This window comes from Typha latifolia, chromosome 6, assembly GCF_019914945.1.
Source record: "Typha latifolia isolate L0001 chromosome 6, TyphaL0001v2, whole genome shotgun sequence".
NCBI classification, from domain to species: Eukaryota; Viridiplantae; Streptophyta; class Magnoliopsida; order Poales; family Typhaceae; genus Typha; species Typha latifolia.
The window spans coordinates 240,446-259,091 of record NC_133091.1 but is presented as its reverse complement, the minus strand read 5'-3'; the positions used below and the strand labels follow the sequence as shown (position 1 = coordinate 259,091).

Here is an 18,646-nt window from a genome sequence, read left to right as displayed (position 1 = left end):
CATCCAGGTCGCACAACTTGAATAATCAATCAGACCTGGTCTAATGATATCTATTAATTTGGCTTCCAAAAGAGCAAAATACGAATACTTGTATGAGAACAGGTGAGGGAATTGATGATACAGTTTGACGAACTTTACATGTTTGCAATCTGTACCAAATGCGGAATTGAGAATTAGTAAGAGAAATGCAGTTTGAGACACTGAACTATTCTCAGAAATCAACAAGGAAACAAAAATATCAGACTACAAAGCAACTCGGTCAAACTCATGTCCATCTCTAGTTCCACCATAAGTCTTTTGCCCTGATCTTTATTTAGAGGTAGGAGTGTGGTTTCCATCTGATATTTAGACTTCATCTACTGAACAGCCGGTTTCAGTGAGTTACAATAGACAACAGTTGACGAATTCAGTCTGGAGCATTAAAGCGAAAGAGCCAGGAGATGACAAAAGCCAAGACCATGCAAGCGAGAATGAAGTTGAGAATATGGTGACCATGCAAAAATCTTGGTGCTTCGGCAGGTCGTGCAGGTGGAGCTGTAGAATTAGTCGCTTCATTCCACCGCTCAAGGAACTCGGTCTCAGCAGGACCAACTATATTCCGGGCAGTTGAGCCACAAATTTCACAGATCCTAGAGCAAGAAAACAGAACATGGATCATTAATCCTCGTATAAAAGTTTATTTTGTTACAGAAAAGAGGAGCATATGGTTTTAATCAGTAATATATATAACTATAGCCTTCTCATGCAAAGAGCTATGGTTAGTCAGTAGTATCATAGACACAAATGAATGATTGGAACAAAACTCACAAAAATTATACCACAACCTTCATCATAATTAGATGAGATGTATCTAAAAGGCAAAAATACATAAGGAAACCCTGCTTGGTTTTAACTATACTTTTTATTTTTCATAATGCCATGCTTTAAACACTTTATGATCCTATGATTCTACCCCAGGATTTCCAATTATGCAGGGTGAGAATGCAATTTCATAACACTATCCACCATGTACAAGAAACTAATTCAGAACATAGTCACACAAGGTACTTTTACCAAAGAGAAACTTCAAAGTCCAAATTAGGCACTCATGAGGGAAATATCAAAATGCTTAGAAATTTCTGCACCATGAACATAGAAGTCCACTAAAATGTTCTGTTTCACATCCGTATGAGATTGTCCTATTCAGGAATTCCGTGCAACTAATATGACATTTCAGCTTCAGAATTTGCTTGTCTTTTCGCATAACTTAAATAAAATTGACAACAAATCAAGCATGTGACACTGACCAAGTCAATCGGTAGTATGTACTTAATCATCACCTGCCACCTTCATTAGACACTTAACGTACAATTGATAATATAATAAGTCACAGAGCAGCCTCAAGTCGAGAAATACTTAACATTAAAGCAGTCATATGGCACCCCAGTAAACAATGTTCTTCTGGGTTTCTTGAAGTCAGAACAACAATTAGTCTAGGCAGCCTTACCAAAAATTTTAGGCCTGAAGAGAAAACTCCCAAGTGTACTAATAAATGAAACTCATACCAGGAACACTGAACAGACTCGAAAAGTATGGGAAAAGAGAAATCCAGGCAACTCTGCAATCAGTGCAACCAATGAAATGGAGTACCATAACGCAAAAAAATAACTCCTTAGTGGAAAGAATATAATGGCAATAAATCTGCAGCCTACAAAGCAATTAGAGAACATGAATGATCCAAGTCAATAAATGACTGGATGCAAAATCTAAACAATCAAAGTAAGACAAAAAATTTTAAAAAAAAAACCCTCCACTTCTTTAGTGACCAGGGAGCAGAATCAAAAGGAATGAAACAGTAATGTGATAAAGAGACCACAAATTGTTCTTTGTCCCAAGTGATGATGCCTAGTTTTCTATTTTATCAGTTTACTTTCTTATCTTCGCTAGATTAGTAGTCTGTCTTCATTTACTTTAATTTTTCCATTACAGAAAAAGTAAATCTTCTCATTTGTTTCCATAACCATTTTGGATTGATCAAATTTCCAGGCTATCACAGATAAGTAAAAGGATATCCTTTACAGAAGTAATTCATGACAAGTGTGAGGACAACCTGGAATTGTTACTTATTCCATTTCAAAGGATCTTCCTATGTTATACTATCCAATTCTCAATGATGAATCTATTTGGCAAATTGAAAGAAAAAAAAAAAAAAAAAAAAAATGATGAGCTTAACTGCATGACTTACGTATTTCCTTTAATCTTGAACCATGTCTCTGCGCATTGCTTGTGGGCATCACCTAAGTCATCCTTGCAAGAACAACCCAACACAATAGGAATGCCGGATTGGGGAGAAGCGCTTACCAAACTGAGATGACAAATCCTACAATCCTTCTCAACCTCTTCAGAACTCTCCTTAATCTCTAAGACACCTTTCTCCAAATCTCCCTCAAGTGAACAATCCGAGACACAGGATTTCCAGCAGACCTCCGGAAATTCTTCCAAGTCATGACCAGATGCACCAGAACACTGGCAATCCTCGCACCGAGAATGCCAAGAGTGGTCCTCAGCATCGGAGAAGGAAAGGCTACCGTCACTCTCCTCAGTTGCCTCCAGGCATTGACGAGAGCCCATCTCAATGACTTCACATGACTTCTCCACCATTGCCATCATTTCCCAACAACTTTGGTAGCAATATATGCGTCAAAGAGCGTGTACTACTGGACCCAAACCATGGCGAAGACAAGAGAAACATAAATTTTACGAAACGTAGTCACAAGCCGATCAATAGTTCCACACGGGTACGTTTTTAAAGCGGTTAAACTGCTACGAAGACATTAGAGAATCAATGTGGACCCATGTAAATCAAACCAAGACTGGATTTTGAGAAAATTTTCAACCAAATAACCTCTAAAAGGAGTGAAGTCGGCAAAGATCAGGAGAAGGAAGCAGAGACTCCACAGTGGTGGCCTCCATCTCTGTGTATGGCGTCCAGGAGAGTCCACAGTAGAGACCACCAAATAATGGAAGGCGAACGAGACGAAGAATACGGCTTTTGATGCAGGAATAAAAAAACAATAAAATAAAGAACAAGAGCAGGGGCATAACTGGAAACTTCTTAAAAGAAATAAATTTGAATAATAGAACTTTCAAAACCATAAAGAAATAAAGAGAAATTATAAGAATTAGAAGATCTTAGGAAAACATTTAAAGTCCTAACGAACTCATCATTTCTCTTAACAAATTCACAATCCGATAACATCTCTACCTTCCTCCTCTTCCACCCATTCCATTGATCAAGACCCTTCACCTTGTCCACTTGTACCAAATCACGAAGCAGAATATGTGATTGAGATCCGACATGCCAATAACCATATATATAGCTATCCAATGGCTGTTACTAAGCATAGGTATTATTATACTATTACGGCATGATCAATTGTGAGTTGGGCCAAATGATTGGGTTAAACCAACCACACATAAAGTTGATATTCTTTTAGTCATATAGAAAGAGAATTTGAAGTAAAAGACAGACCGAGATGTTAGATAACTAAAGCTTAAATTGGCCAAGTATTGGAGTTCGTTAAGATTTAATCTCTTTTTTCTATAAAAAATTATCTCCTCATTTTTTGGGGCTTATTGGGCTGGGTTTATTGAATTGGGCCAGGCTTGGACTTTTCTCTGACTTAATAATAAATAGGGAGTCAAATATTCACAAACATGCCAATTTTCTATTTGGACTTTTCTGAATTAAATATAAGCAGTCTACATATTCATGAGATTACGTGGTAATTAAAACTGCACATAACCTGCATTGAAGTTTATTATATAGTTTAAACCAATTATTTTGCAGCCTCTGGTGAACGAATACAATTCAGAAATAAGATATATATTAGTAAATAATATTTCCTTGAACAGTTCAAAGTCCACCTGGCCATTGCTTCAAACCACAGGCATCGTAGATTACGTTCTTGGCTACTTATAAGTTATAATTTTATTTTGGGGCAATCCTTACCTAGTAAAATGACTCACTTTCTTGTTAAGTTAAAAGGTTAAAAGAAACCGTGTATTTATAATTCCATGACATTAAGGATACTACATGCAGTATAATACCACAGTAAGTTTTCAGCATTATGATATATAATAAAGTTAGAAAATGTGATGATTTGAACATATCGTAAGGTGAATTAATAGAACATTCTTTGAAGTTGCCAAACCAAAGAAAAAAAAAAATCTGAGAAGGCTACTGTAAAGGTAAAGAACCATCACGACAGCCATTAATAAGTTGGAATCCAGCTTGCAATATCTCACTGCAGAAAACTCTATTGCAATACTTATTATAAGTGAGAGAATAAACCTAAAAAGAGAAGATATATAAGCTCAGAAGTTCCAAGTGGGTTAGTCCTTAGTTGAATTGTTAGTAGTACTATTCTTGCCTTTTGCAGGTCAAAATATTCCCGATGTCTTGAATTTGAGGACATATGCCGTTATCTGACCATATGCCATTATCTGACTCATCGTACCCAAATTAAGCTTGGAAACCTCAGCTCTTATGTAAGCATGAGAGGAACTTATTCGCCTGTTAACGTATTTTTAATGCATCTCATGAGTTGAATAGTGCACTTCTATCCCCCTAACATCTATATAAGACGACTTGCAGCAATAGTTTGTCCATCATGAACAAGATAGAGCGTAAGAGAAGTTGCAGCTAGAGCTCTCTCTCTCTCTCTCTCTCTCTCTCTCTTCTATCAGTTATATATATATATATATATATATATAGTTCTATACGTCCTATATATAAATAAAAGTCATGGTTCCCTCCTTGTTCCTTTTAGCATGTGCTTATGCTTTGGCTGGGTCCTTTGGTGATGCTGCAATCGTGGAGCATACTTTCCATGTAATGTTCTACTACAATTCGTGCTCATTATTTTCCATAGAAATCATTAATGTAATGAATTCTTTCACTTCTTCTTTTACCTTCCTAGGTTTCATGTACTGGTTTAATATTTTGCATGCATGTTTTCTTTAGTTAACACTGGAGTTTATGCCTACATGTAGCTTATCAAACGTAGTCATCTTACCAACTCTGCATAAAAAGTCCACACGTTAGTAGTAACTTTTGTAGACAAAAGATTTTTTATTTATTTTTGGGGAACAGGCTACCCTACTAAAAAGCTAGTGGAGGACAACTAATCAACCAATCATTTGAACTTTTCTAATCAAAAGATCGTGACAGTTATATATACATATAATCATCAAGACATCTTCCATAAAGAATTGATGTATATATATATATATATATATATATATTATAGTTAGTAGTTTTTTATGTGCAGGTGAAGAATATGAGGATAACCCCACTATGTGAAACGCGAGTAATCACGGCAGTGAACGGGCGAATGCCGGGTCCAAGAATACTAGTCCACGAAGGTGATACATTGGTGGTTCATGTCGTTAATAATTCACCCTATAACATAACCATTCACTGGTACGTTGATTAATTGTAATAATTAATCGTCATGAATATTACACTATATAACTGTTACCAAATTGGATCATAGTATTTAGTAATCGGCATCATGCAGGCATGGGATATGTTGGGCCGATGGACCAAACATGATAACCCAATGCCCAATTAGGCCCGGCAAGAGCTACACGTACAGGTTCAACGTCGTGGGCCAGGAGGGTACACTGTGGTGGCATGCACACGTGTCATTCATCCGTGCAACGGTGTATGGTGCTCTTATCATCCGGCCAAGACACGGGGCTCATGCCTATCCCTTTCCCAAACCCGATCGAGAAGTCCCAGTTATACTCGGTATACTAATTTATCCATATATCCTCCACTTTAACCTCGATTAACGTAACATAACATAACATGCATGCATGCAGGTGAGTGGTGGAATGCTAATATCGTCGACGTGGAGAACCAGGCTTTCTCGACTGGTTTCGTGCCAAATATTTCTGATGCTTTTACCATCAATGGAATACCCGGTGATTCCTACAATTGTTCTAAGCGTAAGTACTTAATTAATTACCAAACTGGATTCATGAGTTATATTAACACCCTAATTAATCAACATATGACTGCTAATATAATCTCACAGAAATGTACAAGCTAAAAGTAGAACCAGGAAAGACCTACATGCTCCGGATCATCAACGCTGCACTAGAGAACCAACTCTTCTTCAAGATAGCCGGCCACTCCTTTACCGTCGTCGCCGTCGATGCCAGCTACACCGACCCTTACATCACCCACGTAGTCGCTATCGCGCCGGGCCAGACCGTCGACGCCCTCATGCTCGCCGACGCCGGCCCGTCTCGCTACTACATGGCCGCCTCGCCGTACGCCAGCTTCACGGCGTTGCCATTCGACAACTCCACCACCCGAGGCATCGTCGAGTACTTCGCCGCCTCGCCGCCGTCGCCGCCGATGATGCCGGCCATGCCGGCTTTCAACGACATCCAATCCACGTCGATACCCGCATGTTTGTAACGTTTGGGATGGGATTCGCTACTTGCGAGGCGGACCAACTCCTGTGCAACCGGACCCAAGGAACGGTCGCCTCGAGCATGAACAACGCGTCGTTCAAATTCCCGACGAAGATTTCGTTGCTAGAGGCGCATTTTAAGAATATCAAGGGGGTTTATACCAGGGATTTCCCGGATAAACCCCCTCTATTCTTCGATTTCACGAATAGCAGTATTAATCCGGGACTATTTACAACGGTTAAGGCGACAAAGGTGAGGAGGGTGAAGTATAATTCGACGGTAGAGATGGTGTTACAGAATACTGCAATACTAGGTGCAGAGAACCACCCGTTGCACCTTCATGGATACAACTTTTACGTGATAGCCCAGGGGTTTGGCAATTACGATAAGTCTAGTGCGATAAAGAGTTATAACTTAGTCAATCCCCAGGTTAGGAACACAATCGCGGTTCCCGTAGCGGGATGGGCTGTTATCCGATTCACGGCGAATAATCCAGGTATTTAAAGATGTCATTGCAAATCTATCTATCTATCTATCTATCTAACTAATTCACGAAGCGAGCGAGCTGAATTAATCTTCTTATTCTTATGTTGTGATGGTGTAGGTGTTTGGATGCTGCACTGCCACTTGGATTCTCACTTGCCGTTTGGTTTGGCTATGGTATTTGAGGTGGAAAATGGGCCCACGCCACATGCTATTCTACCTGCGCCTCCTCCGGATTTCCCCCGCTGCTAGTGGAGTTTGTTGTTTGGAATATTAATTAATTGAGGATTAAATTAGGGAGGAGAAGCCAATCTAGTGTTAGCTTCTTAATAATAAATCTGGGGGGGGAGGGAGGGATTTATACTCTTGGGTTACTCTTCTGTGGCCATTTATTTTTCCCGAGTAGCATTATTTGTTTTGTCATGAATAAAATAATTTAATGTTTAAGAATATTATATGGTAAGACTTAAGAGGGATGTTGAATGCTTTGCAATTTGCAAGCTGACCAAGCGGGCTTGGGCTGAATTGGGCCCGAATAGCATAGCATTCTCCCCTATGTCTTGGCATTACGTCAAGCATTACGCGTGCACTCATCACTAAATTATGCTAACATATTGTAAGATAAGATTACTTTGAAAAAAATTCCATAATCTACTTTGTTCTGTCTAAATGCAAGAGATACCTGTACCATTGTTTATGATATTGCTGGCGAGTGGTTGCAGTGATCATAGGCATATGATTTGGGATATAATCATTAGCGTGTACTCATCGTTAGATTGTGAACCACTCAAATTGAGCTTGTGCATAGAACACCAGACTTGCAAGCTTGACAAATATTAACGTGTGCTTACAAAGTGAAGAATAACTAAAGAGTTCGCTCAATTGGGATATAATCTAAGACAAGCACTAAAGCAACATGGAAGCTGATCAGAATTTGTGTCCTTTTTTTTATTATTTTCATCAAAACTGAATAGTTTATTTACACTTCTACTACCGAGGTGTAAAGAGGTGCGAAGATCGATCGATCTTGTTATAATAACCAAAGAATAGGATGGCTGTACAAGAAGGAATCGACCACATGCTTCAGAACAGAAGTAGACAAGAAGTAGCAGTGATACCAAAATCAGCCCACATCAAATAAAAATGGCAAACATGCATCAATATCTATTCGGAAGTTCGGATTTCAATAAGCATATCAACTGGATCAGAAGCTACGTAGAAGCTTAGATCATAGTCTTGGAGACAGGACAAAGCAACATATGGTTAACAAGAAGCCACTTTGAAATAAATAGGGTATATATTAGGGCTAAAGGTGCTCCATCTGCATTGTTAGTTGGACGAAAAGAGTGTCTTTACATGTAGGCATTGATTGAAAAGTCAAAAGAAACTTCCTTTCCATCATTTGAAATGAAAGAAGTTAATGATTCTGAGAGAAAAGAACAAATGGGTCCTCCCCCCCTTCTTGATCAACTCTCACATGTATTTTGTGCCTTTGTTCCCATTTGCAACTAAGAAAGTGCAACCACGGACAACATTGATCCATTGGGTGGAAGGCAAGCAACTCAACCATGCAAGCGTAGAGGCATAGAATATAGAAAAAAAGAAAAGAAAAAAAACATACCAAACAACACTTTCAGAATCCATTTACTTTGTCTTGAGAAATATCACTGATGGCATCATGCTGGCCATATGGATGCGTGTGATTAGTTAGATATAAACAAGGATGGAAACATGTAAGAGAAATCAAAGTGATCATTTAGATTGCATGGAGCCCAAATAGAGATTGAGATTTTAGAAAAGCCATAAGCTAGAGCTATGAGCTAGCTAGTCTAGGAGTGCAATATATCTCAATATTGTTTTCTACCAAACACACTCAAAGGATGTGGACTACTACTTCTCCTCCTCTAAATATGCACTGCATGTGGGAGAGAGAGGAAGGTGGGGTTGGTGAACCCTTAGCTTCTTAATGGGTCTCCCATTCAGTAAATTCCCATGTATATGGGAGAGGAAGATGGCATGCAGTAGCAATGCTGTGTGAATGAGCACTACTCCTATGTTTACGGAAGAAGTGATCATAATGTGGGGAAGTATATGAACAAGTAGTGAGCTCTACTGCTACTGCACTATTGGGTGACAAAAGGGGCCGGGTTGGATCTAACACTTATGCCTAGTAAAAGAGGGAACAAATCCAAAGTGATGTGCCCCTTTGATGGGCCAAACGAGTGTACCATGAATCCCCTATTTCAAGTCATCTCTGACAACGTCCACCACCATCTTTTATTCTGCTTGAATGCTTTATGAACTCGAAGAAAAGAAGCAAGAAAACTATGCTTAAAAACCTTTTCCATCCCGAGTGCAATCATTGCTACAACTTATCATGAGTTAAGATAATGGAATTATTCTCAGATATATTATGTTTAATTGTAGCGCTTAAGCTAAAATATTAGCTATATATAATCCTAAAGGCTAACAATATCTTCCAAGAATTTTTTTTTTTTAAAGTTTTAATTGCAATAGGTCTTAAAGAATCTATCAATTATGTTAGAATACTAGCAATAATGGAACAGCTACATAACATAAGCTAGGGGTAATCACATGCATTGCAAAATTATCAAGTGGAATCGTCTACTTCCTTTATGTGCTACTTATGTGTGCACATGCACCTATACACTATAAAATTAATCCACTGCGTTGTATTTTGTTTCAAAATTTAACTGCCTTGGAAAAATCCATCTGATTGCTTCCAATAGACTGCGACTGTAATGTTTGATAAAACTTGTACCCAAAAGAAAAAAAAAGGATATATTTGTTATTCCGTTTACAGTACTAGCACTAATAAATTAGTAGGTGGGGAAGAGAGAAATCCTTTATAAGGCGTCATCACTCCATGCGAGTTGAGTACCCCTCGCAAAACAGCTCTCTTCTTGTTTGTGTTTTGGTGAGGAAAAGGAGAAGGGGATATCTATATATATATATATATATAGATATATAGATTGATTGTTGTATTCATTGTAGAAGCACTAGTGGCTCGAGGAAGCATCCAAAGGGATCGCATTGATCCGATTTTGATCCTTAGGCGTTCCGAAAACGGATCATGCAATCCTTTTGGATATCTCCCCCAGTCATTTCGCATCATACCAGCCCTGAGCTTAATTCTTCCTTTCATCACCAATTCAGCGAGGTGGTCTGGAGACAATTGCAGATGGCTCTTAATAAGATAAGTTGCTCGTTCCCTCATTTTACTTTCTCGTGTGCGTGTGTGTTTCTTCGATCCCTTTGTGCTACTTCACTAGTTCATGCTTCTTTACATGGATCAATTAAAACCACTGCCTGAAGTAGCTAGAAGATCGAAAACTTTGATGCAGAGCAAGGTGGGTGATCACTAAAGACTAAACTTAGAACTGTTTCACAACATTGAAGAAAAGTAGAATGGGACATCCTATGTGCTGCATAGAAGGGAAATTTGTATATTAGTGTCTGCGAAATATATAATGTACAGTATGCAACTCTTTTTATCAAAAACTCTTTTTATCAAATCAGAACTAGGAACAAAACCAAAAGGCTGCTCTCATATCTCTCCCGCAACTTTAACTAAATCTTTCAAAGCCCTTATGATGATAGGTTCTTTGTATGAAGAAAGTGAGGAAACTAGTTTCTTTGGATAAGAGTCTCCCCATAATTACAATACCATCGGTCTGCTAGTGTTCGACAGTGTGCACGATTACAGGATTCTCAAGAAACGCTTTCTAAGGATGAAGTTTACAACATTGGGCCAGGAGGAGGAGGAGCCATGGGAGATCCACCATTTCACGACGACGGTTCGAGCCTTGGGCCAATTAAGCACAAGGCAAGGCAGGAGGCTGCAGCCTGCAGGGAGAGGAGACCTGTTCACATCCAATCCTTCAATCAATCAACTCATTAATTGGCTTAATGCAAGTTATCCTCCAAGAAGGGTGACGTTTCAAGGATGACGAGATCGAGAACACGCACATCTCGCTCCAGCTGAATGTTCACGATTAACAACAACTTAGTAGACACGTCTAGTATTCTAACCAAAGTGAAAGAAGAGCAGGAGAAGAGAGAGGGGGAGATGAGAAGGGAGAAAGCTACTTTGGTAGCTGAGGAACTCATCTTTGTTGCAGTACACTTGTTTGTTAATTTGATAACTTTGATGAGAGAGTACCTGAGCTTGGCTAGAAGCCGATAAGGAGAGAGACTAATTCATGCACTTCTACAAATGGTTAGGCTGCCATGTTAGAAGACGAAACGCATACGCGTCGTCCTCGCTCGCGATCGATGGGTCACGTTTAGATCTGTTAGCAAACAATGTACGGTTTACTCCTGAGAATGTTTTAACTTGGTAATTCTCCACTCAAATTATAAGAAGAAAAAGAAGATCACTTAGCTAGTTTATTTGATCACTCCAACTAACATGCTGTCATTACCTAATTTTCCTTGATAGAATATATTGTCAACATCCGCAAACTGTTCTTTCCACAATAAAATGAATGGCATAACCTGTTTATGTTGTTGCTAATGACACCACTCTAAATTTTTTTATTTATCTTCCGAATCACTCCAACTCTTTGTTAATTTGCTAACGATGGTGTCTTGCTCAGAGTAAGATATAAATAAATATCACACCATCATTTTCATAAGGTGCGAAGCACAATCTAAGCACAACAAGAACACTCCACATCCTGGGTGTGAGAGCTTTCATAGATTCGGAAGGTAGTACATGTCAACTGGGAAGTTAGCTATACATAAGGATAGATTAAAAAGAAATGGTGACAAACGAATAAACAAAGGAGTAAGCTAGAAGGTTAACAATGCCTCAGTGGCGAAATATTTGGTTGAGGACCCTTCATCGGACCCAGTAGATCATGCAGGTCAGTTGTCAAAACAAGTGGGGATTATCTATGCTTTTGGTAGACATATCTGCCCCACTAAAGAATCTCTGGTTTTAACTGCAAACAAATTAATATCAGTAGCTCAGTAACAAAGAGAAGAATGTTTACAGTGTGATAATTGTTTACGGTACAAAAACCATAACTCACCAGGGCTTAAGATTTTGATGCGCTTTGTTATAGCTCTGACAGAAGTAATAGATTCAGGACCTGCTAATATGGATAGAAATAGACAAGAGATTTAGTACATAGTAGGAGCTCTAAAATGTGAAATTCTCAGAGAAAGGTAAATGTAGAAACCTCGAATATCCACATCTCCAGTTATAGCCAACTTTGATTTATCATGTAAAAGTTGATCTGTTATTGAACAAGCAGCATCCACATTTTGTTCTGATCTACTTTCATGTCGCATGATGAACAGAATTAGACAAATGATATGAACGAGGGAAAAAGAACAAGGTTACAGATAAAGGTAAATCAAACAATTACCTTGGAACTGAGTCAACGAGAGCAGATGAGTGCTGAAAAGAAGGAATTCCATCACAGTCGAGATCAAGGTCAACTAGAAGTTCCGAGAAGGAAAAGTCACCATCAAATATATCAAAATCATAAAGGTCAAAATCAAAGGCTCCTTCTTTCTCCACTTCAGAAGAAGAGGTAGAAGCCTTTTCTATATGCAGCTCTTCAGAACTCATTTGTACATCAGACTTGTCAAAATCTAGCTTCCCTTTTACATGCTCTCTTTTGCCAAGTTTCTTCATATTTGATTTGAAGGGTGAAGTAATGCGGTAGCTCCTCTCAACAGCATATATACTTGTCCCTTTGAGAGGGCTAACAATGATGGTTTCAGAAGATATAACAGAACATTTAGAAGAAAGCTCCTCGGAGACAATAGCATTAGTGACATTATTTGATGGCTTTTCCATTGGGGTACTCGATTTGTCAGGTTGAGGGGGAAATGCTTGTTGAGGGGTTCCAGGAGAGGAGTTGATTTGAGATTCAGGTGGCTTGAATAAGCTCTTTGCAACAGATGATCCTTGAATTGGAGACCTGGTAATTGGATGGCTAATCAACCTTAATTTAGTAGACTCTATTTTTTCTTCGGTAGTGTTGGTAGTCATTTGAGAGGGTAATGCTTTATCTGGTAAGATAACATTGTCATATGTAAGGTACATGACAACCATTAAAATTAATAAATGTATTCCAAAAATTAACATATACCTATCATGGACGAGACTAGAGATGAGTTGGTGCAGGGTTTCTTTGGAGCTGGAGGAACCTTGGGAGCAGACTTTGAAGCTTTTCTCTTGCTAGGCACTGAAGAACCAGTTACTGGAGTTGATAGGTTGTTAGTTTCTGCTGCTTTCGGAAGAATATTGCTGGAATTTTGCACGTAGTTTATGGCAGGAGACACATTTATGCTATGACCTGCAGAAAAGGGCAAAGGGAGCTCAGTAACTAGCTTCAAAAAGTTAGATGAGATTCTTCAATGCTTGTTCACGTAGCTAAAAAGAATGTGGTATGAAGAAAATTTAGACACCTCGCCTCATCACCTAGCACAAACATCTCATGACAAGCAGTCTGCATGCAGCATGGTTGATGTCTCAAGTGCATCACTTCAGTCGAGTTGTAAATGATATTTAGAATTTTATCACAGTAAAGACAGATAAATTAATTGATTCCATCACCAAAATTAAGTATATATCTGAAATGTGAACCCACATGAACAATCTCTCTGATTTTTTTTTTTGGTGCTGAAAAGGCATTTATTTAAGCAGTAGCTGGTCAAAAATCAAGCTTCAAATTCTGACCGAGCTTGGTCTCAGCCCGATATCAAGCCATTTGGCCAATAAATTGACTTAAGGCTATGTCAAAAGCACTTTGAAGTCCATACTGGAAAATACGGAACTTGGTTCCAAGTTCAACTCTGGGCGTGATGTTTCAGAAAACACATTGCAAATAGTAATTGATAGCCAGCCTATATAATTTAGAGCAACCTAAAGATTTAAGAACCCCTCGCAATAAACTTTTGTATATAATCTATTACACTCTCCCATCATTAGTAGCATCATTTTTAATAGAGAAGATCTACAAAGAGCTACAGAGTTTCATTGACGCAAAACAACAAACATATTCATGGAATCCATCAAAATCCGCGACCACCTTGCAATGAATAGAGCATCTAGCTGTTCGACGGAGAAAGAATATAATTTACCTGGAGGAGACCCACTATTCGGGTACAAGGCCGGAAGCATCGGAGCGACCGGGGTCCCAACAAACTGCGGGGGAAGGAGAGGCGGCGAGGAAGGAAGAGAAGCATTCCCCACCGCATGATACGCCCGCATCACATCCTGCATTCCCTGCATCGCCATCTCTACCCTCCGTTTCTCCTGATCCACCACCACCCGCTGCTCTTTCAAGCATATGTACTCGTCCAAGATCTCACCCAAACCTAGCAAACCTTTAGGCACCTAAAAATTTCTCCAACGATGAGCAAAACCCAAACTCCAACTCCACAAGAAAATGTCGGAAGGTTGTGTTTTACCTCTTTGCCCTTGGTCTTCGAGAAGAGATCGGAGGCTTCGGCTCGGAAGGCGGTGAGGGCATTCGTGTAATTGTTGTCGGCGAGGTAGCGGTCGACGATGAAGGCCACTTGGACTGGGGTGACCTTGCCCTTGCCGAGATTCTCTGGCTTCTTGGGTTTGTTCTGCTTCGCCATGGCGGAGAAGGAGGGGAAGCGAGGGAGAGGGAGAAGTAAAGAGAAATGGGGGCATAGTAATAAACTAAAGCGCTAGTTATTATAACTAGAGAGAGAGGGAGAAATAAAAATGCGAGGGAAAGGGGGGAAGAGGAGGACGAAGAGGGGAAAAGAACGCGGGAAGTTTTGAAGAATTTGGGAACAAATAGGAGGGAAAATTAAGAGGGTTGGGCCGTACAAAGATAAGTTTTTAAGCCCATTAATCAAATCAGCTGCGAAGTAGGCCCGTTACTAGGTGGCCATTTTAACGACTTCCAAGTTGGAAGTCGATGGAGAAGTTGGTTGATTTCTCTTGACCCGAGGTCGAGGAGCATCTTCTAGAACCAAAATGAAGTCTCTAGAAACATCTTTTGCTCTTCCCCTATCCACTATAAGAAGGCGGTTCATCGTCTCTACTCTTCGAACCATTATCCAATACGAAAGCTTCATCTACTGAGAGACAATGTCGTTATCCCTCGTTCCTTGCATTTGTCACGTCTATCGTCGCAGCAATGACTTCGACCCCTTCTCCCTTGAGGTTTGGGATCCCCTCGGAAGTAATTCTCTCCCCTCCTGCTTCAACTCCATCTCCTTGGCCCTATCCCGCTCGTACCGCCTCCTTTTCCTTCTCCTCTTCCGGAGAGACCTTCGCCTTCGCCGGCCTTCGCGTTGACAGGAGGGAGACCTCGGAGGCGCACGTGTTCAAGGCCGACATCCCCGGCCTCAAGAAGGAGGAGGTCGAGGACGGCGAAGTGCTGTAGATCCGAGCACATAAGAGCAGTGAGAATGAGGAGAAGACCGGCACCTGGCACCGCTTGGAGAGGAGCAGCGGCAGCTTCTTGCGGCTGTTCCGGTTGCCGAAGAATGCGAATATGGAGAAGGTGAAGGCGGTGCTGGAGGACGGAGTGCTTACGATCACGATCACCGTGTCAGAGCAGGCGATCAAGAAGCCTGAGGTCAAATCAGTCCAGATCTCGGGCTGCGATCCTTTGGTCCTACGATGAGGCTTAGGTCGTTATGTTTTGGATTGTTGGTCTCTACTTCCTGCCTGGATTTCAACTTTAGGAATGGCTTCATAGCGTATTGTTTAGGTTTACTAATGGCACTCATGACTATGATTTACAAATCTATGAACTATACAAGTATATATGTAAATATATTCTGTTGTTAGTAGTTGAGTTTTTTGGGAAACTAAAAGGGAATTCTTATCGTTGTTTTGCTTCTCGCTCTCTGTTCGTTTAATTTGTGTAAAATGAATTTGGTTGATGACGATGAGGAAACAACCTACTAGCATTACAGTGATTTTGCAGGTCGACTAGTAATGTATTGTTGTAAAAATCTTACAGCAGTCAACTATGAAACCTAATTTAATTATTGTATTTATAAAGATGAGTGGGTGTTATAAATAAATAATAAATAAGATCAATTCAAAGACATACTGAAAACGCAATAAGCGCTGGCTCTTTGTTTATCTACGAGGTGGGATGAGCGAAGCCCATTGTTTATAAACCCGTGACAAGATAAGATCGGATCCGAACCCAATTATACGATGCACTATTGCACGCGTACAAAGAGAAAGAGCCGTGCCCGCTTTTAATTCAAAACGCGCAACTCGATCCCTCCGGGCCAAAAAGACGAGTGCATGCAAGCTGTCACCTTTCTTTTTTTTTTTTTTTTGTATTTTAACGAGGAAAAGAAAAAGGAATAAAGTTGTGCATCTTTGTCTCCAGGCTCCAACCCATACTATACGTGTCATGATCAAGCAATGAAAAGGAATTCACCCATTTATCTTAAGCCACGTACACAAAAGCTCCACGATGGGCCCACAATTCACGCAACATGATGTTCTATGCCGAGCAGCCAATCTCACATCACATTTCGCTGGCAGTAGCATGCGTGTTCTATCGACAAGACCCACGGGACCATAAAAAGTAACGGTTATATGTAATCCACCGTCCGATCACTAGTCGTGTGGTTCGGATCTTATAATCAGGACCTGAGGTCGTGCGATTCGATGACTCTCTTTTGACTCGTTGCGATTAGGTTCCCCAAGTGGAGTGGCAGAAAAAAGTATTGTTTCAAAGCTTTCACTAGGATCCTTTCCTCTTCCTCATCTTCGTCTTCTTCCCAATGAAAACCCAACCCTAGTTCTGAGTCCTCCATTGATCTCCCCTCTCCACTTCCCAGAACCGTATCCGTAGATGGAAGAAGGTAGAGTTGATTCGTAGCAAATGGCCGCCTCAATCCTCCGGCTTGCAGTCCTGGGTGCTTTCTTCTCCGCTTTCTTAGTTCGCGAGAGCTTGGAAGCGGACACCCCTTTGTCGTTCTCCTTCGAATCCTTTGGGAAAAATCGCAGCTTTGAGTCAGAGATCGGGCTTTTCGGGGACGCCGGGATCGGCGATTCCGGAGTTCGGGTCACGCGCTCGGTAATCTCGAGTTCGGGGAGAGTTGTTTACAGGAATCCCATCAGATTTACAGGGACGAATCCCGGTTTCTCGACCTACTTCGCCTTCTCTGTCTCTTCGGGCAATGGCGGCGGATTCGCTTTCTTCGCGACTCCGAGCAGTGTTCAGATGGATTCTCTGGATGGATTCCGACTCGGGCTTCCGCCTAGTGTAGTGGCCGTGGGATTTTTCACCTCGAGTGACCCTAAGAGGGGAAATTTGAGCGGAAGCCACATTGAAGTAGATGTTGGCAGTGAGCTATCCATCAAAAGCTCCGATCTTTCGAGGAACAACTCGGTCCTCAACAGTGGGGAGGAGCTGCATTCTTGGATTGATTACAATGGCACTTCCAATAGATTGGAAGTGAGGCTGAGCAAATCAAGGGTTCCGATACCCAAGAATCCATTGCTTTCTTACCCGATCAATTTATCCAATGTGCTATGGAGGGAGAAGATTCTTGTGGGCTTAAGCTCTTCAAGTGGGAATTCTAGCCAAAATAGTTCTCTGTATTCGTGGACCTTCGCAGTAACGCATGGAGCTCCATACCCGATGCATTCTCAGCCTCTAGATCCTAATTCGTTCTTGGAACGGCCCCGTGAGAGTCCTCCTGCTCATCTTAGAAGAAACTATCCATGGGGAATCCTAATGGCGTTGGTGTTTGCTGCTGCTTGCGGAGCCATGGTGGCATTCTTCACTCTGTTCGTGTGGTTCGCGGTCGTCGCTCACCGTTCGATTGCCCCCGTGGAGTATCCTATGCACCCATCAGAGGTTGTGTATGAGAAGATTGTGATTGTTGCAGCCACGGCTGCAGCCAATGCCAAGTAGCAACTCAAGGTGAGTTTTTTCCCCCCTCTTTGCTGTACATTTTGTGCTTTGTTCCGCTCCATAGTCCTATGGTATGTACTCTGGTGGAAACTGCAGATTTTGTGGCAAACTTCCACAAATGCTCCGGTTTCCATCAAGAAATGGAACTGTTGCATTTGTGAAGTATGATTCAATTGCATATGGCTAAGTAAGTTTACTTCCAATCTTTTTGTTGGCTGAAAGATACTTCAGGTTCCCACCAAAATGTACAGTTTTTATTCGAGAACTGGAACTATTGCAGTTTCGTGTTGTTTGCCAAGTAAGGTTCCTGCTTCTGATATTGTATTGCAATGGTATTCTCCTTGTACTAATTAATAATGTCTTCTTGGTTTTGGGTTCCACTTCTCAAACAATGCAACATGGATCTAGAGCTGATTCTTGTCACAGAATCTGAAATAATCTCTATGGGGGAAGCAAACAGTTTGCATAGCAAATCATGCTTTCCACCTGTTTTGCTGCAGGATTGTTTGAAATTTGGTTTCCCTATTTTTCTTGTACTATAATCTATTTGGTTGCATCATTTGAGTGGTCCAAATAATTGAATGTGAATCATACTCAGAGAAAAGTTCGCAACAGAAAGGGAGTTGCGGATGAATCAAAAGTCACACTTCCAGCATCAACTGTTCACATATAGAACAGTCTGAGACAAAATGACAACATAAATAAATGAATCTTTCAACAAGGAAATGTTTTAAAGGTGAGTAAGGTCAGTCACGAGTTCTAAGGCAGAGGACTATCCGGAC

At 40.6% G+C, this 18,646-nt stretch overlaps 4 protein-coding genes across 7 annotated transcripts; 2 read left to right on the top strand and 2 right to left on the bottom strand.

The window, feature by feature from the left end:
- Positions 1-17: 17 nt before the first annotated feature.
- On the bottom strand, positions 18-3,049 carry LOC140790259 (uncharacterized). Of its 3 annotated transcripts, XM_073140247.1 has the most exons (3): positions 2,885-3,046; positions 2,225-2,799; positions 18-629 (listed from the first exon to the last, which is right to left on the bottom strand). In XM_073140247.1, the coding sequence occupies exons 2-3, from the start codon at positions 2,647-2,649 to the stop codon at positions 407-409; spliced, it is 648 nt and encodes a 215-aa protein (XP_072996348.1). In that variant the 5' UTR covers positions 2,650-2,799; positions 2,885-3,046; the 3' UTR covers positions 18-406. The 3 variants fall into 3 exon arrangements, with proteins under 3 accessions (XP_072996348.1, XP_072996347.1, XP_072996349.1); XM_073140246.1 differs by having other exon boundaries at positions 2,225-3,040; XM_073140248.1 differs by lacking the exon at positions 18-629 and adding an exon at positions 655-1,687 and having other exon boundaries at positions 2,225-3,049.
- A 2,528-nt stretch (positions 3,050-5,577) lies between these two features.
- LOC140791108 (laccase-7-like) lies at positions 5,578-7,268 on the top strand. The gene is given in 5 exon segments (XM_073141510.1): positions 5,578-5,794; positions 5,869-5,994; positions 6,084-6,446; positions 6,449-6,964; positions 7,073-7,268. Coding segments are annotated over 5 exon segments (1,338 nt in total). The 5' UTR covers positions 5,578-5,592; the 3' UTR covers positions 7,204-7,268.
- A 4,311-nt stretch (positions 7,269-11,579) lies between these two features.
- Positions 11,580-14,734, bottom strand: LOC140791367 (uncharacterized). Of its 2 annotated transcripts, none has more exons than XM_073141903.1 (7): positions 14,404-14,734; positions 14,074-14,329; positions 13,080-13,286; positions 12,348-12,999; positions 12,159-12,253; positions 12,009-12,071; positions 11,580-11,918 (listed from the first exon to the last, which is right to left on the bottom strand). In XM_073141903.1, the coding sequence occupies exons 1-7, from the start codon at positions 14,575-14,577 to the stop codon at positions 11,869-11,871; spliced, it is 1,497 nt and encodes a 498-aa protein (XP_072998004.1). In that variant the 5' UTR covers positions 14,578-14,734; the 3' UTR covers positions 11,580-11,868. The 2 variants fall into 2 exon arrangements, with proteins under 2 accessions (XP_072998004.1, XP_072998005.1); XM_073141904.1 differs by having other exon boundaries at positions 12,009-12,068.
- A 1,892-nt stretch (positions 14,735-16,626) lies between these two features.
- Positions 16,627-18,166, top strand: LOC140790519 (L-type lectin-domain containing receptor kinase VIII.1-like). The gene is made up of 2 exons (XM_073140634.1): positions 16,627-17,873; positions 17,961-18,166. The coding sequence occupies exon 1, from the start codon at positions 16,827-16,829 to the stop codon at positions 17,862-17,864; it is 1,038 nt and encodes a 345-aa protein (XP_072996735.1). The 5' UTR covers positions 16,627-16,826; the 3' UTR covers positions 17,865-17,873; positions 17,961-18,166.
- Positions 18,167-18,646: the final 480 nt, after the last annotated feature.